The 7,887-nt window shown below is 33.3% G+C and overlaps 1 protein-coding gene across 3 annotated transcripts in view; it reads left to right on the forward strand.

The window, feature by feature from the left end:
• LOC106466017 overlaps positions 1 to 7,887 on the forward strand; it is an 81,982-nt gene that overhangs the window by 55,437 nt on the left and 18,658 nt on the right. For all 3 annotated transcript variants that reach the window (XM_022393977.1, XM_013926265.2, XM_022393979.1), the window contains exon 2: positions 3,243 to 3,458. In XM_022393977.1, the coding sequence (XP_022249685.1) occupies positions 3,243 to 3,458 (216 nt within the window). The remainder of the gene's footprint in view (positions 1 to 3,242; positions 3,459 to 7,887) is intronic.

A 7,887-nucleotide genomic window follows, 5' to 3' on the forward strand; every position in this document is an offset into this window, starting at 1 on the left:
TCATAAAGTGTGAAAAATCACACTTATCAGGCTCAATACTCAAGTACAGAAACATCACATTTATCAAGCTTAATAATAAAGTCCAGAAACATCACATTTGTGACGTTTAATAATCAAATATAGAAGCATCATCTTTATCAAGCTGAATAATCAAGTACAGAAAAAGCACCTTTATCAGGCTCAATATTCAAGTACAGAAACATCACATTTATCAAGCTTAATAATAAAGTCCAGAAACATCACATTTGTGAAGTTTAATAATCAAATATAGACGCATCACCTTTATCAATCTGAATAATCAAGTACAGAAAAAGCACCTTTATCAGGCTCAATATTCAAGTACAGAAACATCACATTTATCAAGCTTAATAATAAAGTCCAGAAACATCACATTTTTGAAGTTTAATAATCAAATACAGAAACATCACCTTTATCAAGCTGAATAATCAAGTACAGAAAAAGCACCTTTATCAGGCTCAATATTCAAGTATAGAAACATCACCTTTACTAAGCTCACTAATCAAATAAAGAAACATCACCTTTATTAAGCTCGAAGTTTAAGAGTTTAAAGGTCACCTTTATCAATATCTATGATAAAGTGCAGGAAGTTACTTTTATTAAGCTCCATAACCAAATGTATTAGCTTCCGGAGGCGCAGTGGTTAGTCTGATGGTTTATCACGTTAAAAAATCAGGTTTCGATACCCACGGTTAGCACAGCACAAACATCCACTGTCTAGCCTAGCGCTTATTAACAGCACATATAGCCTATTGTACAGCTCTGCGCTTAAAATCAAGCAAACAAGAATACATATTATTAAGAATGTTATATTAAAACGACATTGTACAGGAGAATCAGCAAGTTACGTGGCAACCACAGCCGACATAAAGTCGCGATGAAACGGTATGTATCAGAACAACATTTTGACACTGTGTGCGTTACGTAGATAGTGTGACGCCACCGAAAATTGATCGCTTTTGAGAAGGGTATGTACCAGCTTTTCCGACACAAAATATTAATACTCTCAGACCATAAAGATGTGTTCAGATCGGATTTTAGAATTTCCAAAATGCGGATATCATTCGTTACTTAAAAGCTTTGGAAATTAAAGTTTTTTTGTTTGTTGAAATATTGCGCAAAGCATTATCTATCCCTTATTTTGAAGTGCTAAACCAGAAGTAAGGCAACGAGTCAATATCAACTCTTGGACTACTCTCTACCAACGAATAGTGAGATTAACCGTCATATTATAACGCCCGCTGAAAGGGCGAGCCTGTTTGGGTTCCGATCCCGCAAAGTGCAGATTGTGAGTCGAGCCTCCTAAAAACTAATACCACGCCAGACTCAGGAAGACAGACGAGTGTGGATCAACTCTAGGCATCAGGACAAATGAAAAAGAGACCTGCAGCAAGTCGTACCCGAGTTGTCATAAACAAAGTGCGCCATCTTGTAACAGATGAGAATCCACGAACACTAAGATCAGTGGCAAAAGCAAACCATGTGTCTCAGGCAACAGTGTGTAACTTAATCAGGAAAGACCAGACCTCAGTCTTGAAACGAAGCCAACAGGGTATGGGTCTACAAAGATACGACTTTCAGACATACTGGAGAATTAAACTGGTATTTATGTTATTCACTATTGATCAAGTCGCAGGTAGAATTATGTGCGATTGGACTGTTGGAACGAACACTAGGAAGCTTTAGTTCACAGTCTACATATGCCAAATTGATTACAGAAAGTAAACAGGACCGGGGTGTTTTTGTTGTTGTTGTTGTTTTGGAATGACAGCCTTGCGTCTATGTTTTTTAAGTGGAAACTACGTTGAAGGGCTATTGTCAAAATACGTGGTCATTAAACAGAACATGACCGCATGTATCGACATGGACTGGCGTGGTGAGGCTCCAAAATCGTTTTAGTACAACACGCTCAACCTCTGTATTATATACTTGGTTTATCTTAGTGTCGCAACTGTAAGGTTTGTTTGTTTTGTTTTTTGAATTTAGCGCAGAGCTACACGAGAGCTATCTGCGCTAGCCGTCCCTAATTTAGCAGTGTAAGACTAGAGGGAAGACCACCCACCGCCAACTCTTGGGCTACTCTTTTACCAACGAATAGTGGGATTGACCGTCACTTTATAACGTCCCCACGGCTGAAAGGGCGAGCATGTTTAGTGTGACGGGGATTCGAACCCGCGACCCTCAGATTGCGAGTCGAGCGCCCTAACCGCCTGGCCATGCTGGGCCTAATATAACTGAAAGATAATTTTTGCGTAATCTGATATAATTTTTTCCATCTTTGTATTTAGTTGAAAGTAAATTTCGTAACCTTAACTGACATAAATCAGTTAGTTATATAAGTTTTAAATTTTAGCGTTATATTCTATACTAGGAACCCTATAACTTTTGAAATTTCCTACTAAGAATATTTAACAATATAACTTGTAAGAAATTAAAATATTTACTGATATCGATGGGAAAGTATTGGATTTTCACTTCGCTGCTGTTATCATTTTTTTCGCTCCTAACTGTGTTTTATTCAGTTACGATTGCAAAAAATATATTATATATATATATGTTTAACTCACATAAAACAGGTTTGGCAATACGTACTTGGATGTTTATGGTTCTCGTCTTCTAAAACTACAACTCAAACAACCAGCTGCGTTAGCAGTACATGACCAAAACTGCCATCCTGCGATTTAAAGATGGATAAATGTCTTCTGGTCATTTAGAAACACAACGTTTCGGTAATTTCAGGCATATAAAAAGCTCTATAGTTATTAAACATTTACCAATATGAGATAACACAAGTAAAATTATTTTATCAGGAAAAAATGCTTATATGATTTATATATATGTGTAGCAATAAAATATATAAAGAAACAAACAACTGAAGCTTCAGAAACTTCTTTAGTTTGTCTAAAATATGCCGTTTTTTTGCACTCATCCACATATGACTTCCAACTAATTTCTTCACTCCCATTTATTGAAGCATATAATTCCTTAAAACGGGATAGATTATAAATAAACATACCCCAAATCTCATTGTTTTTGGAATAGAAGCACTTAGGTGTAAAAATCAAACGTTTCTTAACAATCCAGTCATAGTGTTCTCTGATCTGGCCTTTTAGCTGATGTGTCACACAGGGTACAAATAAGGTTGGAAATACCAAGCATTTCTTAACAGTTGTACGTTTGAAAAAAAGTAACATAAAATTATTATCGTTGTTTTTTTTTTCTAGCCCCAAAGTTAAGAAGACAGTATCGGCACCACCGGTGATGAATAATATTCCCAAGTTACCGGTCGTTAACGGGACTTTGCCCTATGACGTCACACCGGTAATGACACCAAATCATGGAGGAGACGACAGTGCCATTAATGAGCTTTTGGAAGGGCGAATGGACCTGGATGTAATACTGCCAGATGGAAAGAAAGAGCGCGTGACTGTAGAGAGAAGGTTGGTTAAACAAGACACTAGGGCAACATCGTATTAAATAGTTTACCACTGAATTACATCTCGTAAATTACGCCTCTATCAGTCATTATTTGTTTATTCACATCTGCCATGATGTACACAGTTTTGAGTCCTACAGACACCTGGCCTAAGCTACTTCTGCTGTTGTTTAACTATGGATTTGCTCCTAAGATTCACCACTCTTATCTTGTTGTTCTCAACTTAATAAGACAGCGCAGTCAAGTTTTACAATAATAGATAAATAAAAGGAGTTGCTTCGAACTAATCAATAATCTCTATTTCAAGTGTATCTAATAACAGAAGGTATTATATATCTCAAAAATTGCAAATTATTTAAATCACATTATAGCACTTGGTGATAAAGGAAAAAAAAAATTAGAATCATCTCGAAAATAGTTTCAAATACATATTGTTGTCTACCCTTTCTGTTCAACCATACGATGTTATCCTATTTATTCCTCAATGATATTAGATCCCTTTGGAAACGTGAATTAACAACTTATCAACTGAAAATTAAAGTAACTTTCCTAAATTTAAGGTATAACTATGCTGTAAGAGTGAATCAGACTTTGCTTTAAAATAAGGGAAAAACAAGGAACAACCTCACGAAGAAACACAAGTTATGAACTGAACAAGCAACCAGGATAAATTAAGCCTGATAGTGAACGACTTATGATACACTTGTTAGTTTTCATAGGCAGAAATTATGTAAAAATAATGTGTCGCATTCGAAATGGAATTCCAACTACATTTATCTACTTGAAACATTTTGAACGAGTTATTTTTTTTTCTTAAGTTAATGTTATTATTTCATGTGTTTCTCGTAATTTACTCTGTATGGTTGTACTGTTTGTTTGTAATTAAACACACAGCTACACAATGGACTATCTGTGCTCTGCCCACCACGGGTATCGAAACCCGGATTATAGCGTTCTAAGTCCGTAGACATACCGCTGTGCCACTGGTGGGCTGTATGGTTGTAAAAGACATTTTGAAGAAGTTTATTATTTTTTAAAGTATATGTTATTATTTATTATTTCCTGGGTTTCTCGTAATTTGTGTGGTTGTAAAAACCCGATGAACTCCAGAAGTACATTAGTTCTTGTTATATACATTCCTTTTAAACATCCATTTATGTTTCTATAATTATATTTGTTGTTTTGATAAGGTAAAGAAAAGTTTATGATATTTCACCTTTATCTTTGTGTATGTAAAATATGAATTTTATATTCTAGAAAGCTATAACTACCTAATCAGTGAAAAGTTTTGTTCTTATACAAAGACTAGGCTACAGTGAATGCTTTATAAATTAAGAGTTTTCTGATTTAAAGATATGGAAAAATATTAAGTAGTTTCTAAAAACATTCTAGAAAGGTTGTAAGTTTATTTTTATTAGTAACAATAACATGCTTAAGTGTAACTTAAAACACACTTAATTTTACAACTATTTATTAGTGCTGTTAATTTCTTTTAACCATTTAGTTTTCCAGTTGACTTCTTGGAGGACCCTTTATTCTTCGGTTAATCTTGTTTGTTGATCATTTTTTCGACACCCGTGTTGGGCACAGCACAGATAGCCCATTGTGTAGCTTTGCACTTTACAGCAAACAAAACTGATTGTTAATTGTTAATAAATGTTAATTACCAAAACGTTAAGGTTTAACTTTTGCCTTTAGAGAAAAATGTTCGAGCTTGTACCAGATGTTTTAAGTAAAAACTTGCTAGTAATCTAAACAAAATAAATGATAAATGTAAATACATATAGTTTAAGCACTTAGATTCGGTAAATCGAATGATAGATGGGGCTTCACATTTATCTTTTTAATATTGTTTTAAGTATTTCTCTTGGATAGCGAATATTTTCTTATTTTTATGCATAGACAAACTTATCATTCATAAAAATTATGCCTTACGTTAATACAAATATCTTAGAACTTTATAACTAATCTCAAATACTTAACTTGATTTGGTTTCCAAGATCTGGTTCTCATTCACAAAACGGTAATTAATCGTAGAATGTGTGCCTGTTATTCGAAAAACAGCATAAAATGATAACTTAATATCGATTTAGATTATATATATTCGTCTAATTTTTTTTCGATAGTTGGTTGTTTAGTGGTAACACTGAAGCTAAGTGTAACAATAGGTTCAATATTACATCCTTTATATATTGAATTTCACATAGATGTACTCAGTTGACAAAGAAAATGAAAACATATTCTAAAGAACTGTTATGGTTTGAATGCCTTCTTCTGGCAAAGCGTGATAATAATTAATTCAATTTGTTATAAGATAATAGTAACAGGCTTATTTTATTCTTTTAACACTACTTTCACACCATCCCAATCGTTGTTGTAACACAGGCCTGCGATGGTTTTATTGTCTTGACATTTTTACATGTTCTACACTAATTCCTGTACGATGAATCCGAAAATGATATCCATTTTTCTCCATCACGTACAGATTTTTCACAAAACGCCATATGTACGTTTACATAAGTGAATCATTTTCATTGAAATCGGGTCACATTTTATTATGCTTAAAATGTTGACAACCACTGGATATAGATTATTCTAGACCAATCGCGACGTGAGTCTTATCGATCGTTCTAGAACACAAACTTAATAATAAAAAATGTTCATTGTGGTAAACAAAATAATAATTTGATCTAAGTAAGAGTTTTTTTTTCTTCCCGATTTGTAAAAAAAAATCCTTACGTTGTAGATAAATATATGAATATTATTTTCGAAATCTACGTTGCTGAATTATGGAGAATCTGTTATTAAAACTAAAACAACTTTTATAAAATTTAAATTCATACACCTGTGTGGTCTCTGTACTGAGCGAAACACGTCGTCATTAATGGCGGACTTGGTATGATATAAATACTGTTATACTCTCTTCCTTTCGAAAAGGGGCCGAATACAAGATCTAGTATTTACAATATTAAGATATGCCTAATGATACTGCCTTTTGTTAAATATGAAATATTTGATTATTAAAAAAACTCCGTCAAACCGTTCAATTAAACATATTTGCAATTAAACAAAATAATATCATTATAGATTTATTCATAAATATTACATTGGCTTTACAAGAACTTAATTAATTCAAATTTATTGATTCAAAGGATAATTCTAATCTTTTTAACAATGTGCTTGAAGTGAAAAATATTAATATCCTTTCTGTAATGCTATTTCAAACATGGTTTATTGATTCAAAGGATAATTCTAATCTTTTTAACAATGTGATTGAAGTGAAAAATATTAATATCCTTTCTGTAATGCTATTTCAAACATGGTTTATTGATTCAAAGGATAATTCTAATTTTTTAACAATGTGCTTAAAGGGGAAACTATTAATATCCTTTCTGTAATGCTATTTCAAACATGGTTTATTGAAACAAAGAATAATTCTAATTTTTTAACAATGTGCTTAAAGTGAAAAATATTAATATCCTTTCTGTAATGCTATTTCAAACATGGTTTATTGAATCAAAGGATAATTCTAATTTTTTAACAATGTGCTTGAAGTAAAAAATATTAATACTTCTTTTTACATCATGTTTACCAACAAGTTTTGAAATCGATACCACTGATATAGTCACGGTGGACTATCTGTGCTTTGCCCACCGCTGGTATCGAAACCCGGTTTATAGCGTTGTAAGTCCGCAGACATAACGCTGTGCCAGTGGGGGCACTTAAATGTATAATTCGATAAAAAATACAAAGGAATTATCTTTTAAAAGGTTAACTATGACATCAGTAATAATTTTTTAATTACACCCAACCCCGATGGAAAGCCTGCATTACTTAGTAGTTAAGGTCTTCAACTCGACATCTGCCGGTCGCGGGATCGAAACACATCGACAAACATACTAGCTGTTTTAGAAAAGCGTTATAATGTAACAGTTGATCCCATTATTTTTTATAAAGAGTAGCCCAAGAGTTGTTTGTGGGTGACGTTCACTGGTTGACTTCTCTCTGGGTTATCACTTCAAAATTAGGGACTGCTCGACCCAATGAATAGCTTAGTGCGAAATTCAATAAACAACAATAACAAATTACTGATGATATATGTATTATCACTGAACGCCAAAAGAGACTACATTTTTCGTTTCCGTCTTAGCATCATATATTTATATTTGTATTTGAATAATCATTATTCAACAACTTATAAGTACTAGACTACAAGTAGTTCCGCAGGGTTCCCGAAAGTGTTCTGTTTCAGGAGCAAATAAAACCGAAGTTGAGAGTAACAAGTATTTTTATTTCTTGCTTTTGAAGTTCATATGTCACGACAGTACAAACTGCAACGTTGAGCGTCCCTTATGTGACGTCATTTTAGTGTCTACTGACTGACTGACAAACAACACACTACTGTTTACTGATATGAGTGGTTAAAAGAGGTG

The sequence above is a fragment of the Limulus polyphemus genome, unplaced genomic scaffold (assembly GCF_000517525.1).
Source record: "Limulus polyphemus unplaced genomic scaffold, Limulus_polyphemus-2.1.2 Scaffold2123, whole genome shotgun sequence".
Classification (NCBI taxonomy): Eukaryota; Metazoa; Arthropoda; class Merostomata; order Xiphosura; family Limulidae; genus Limulus; species Limulus polyphemus.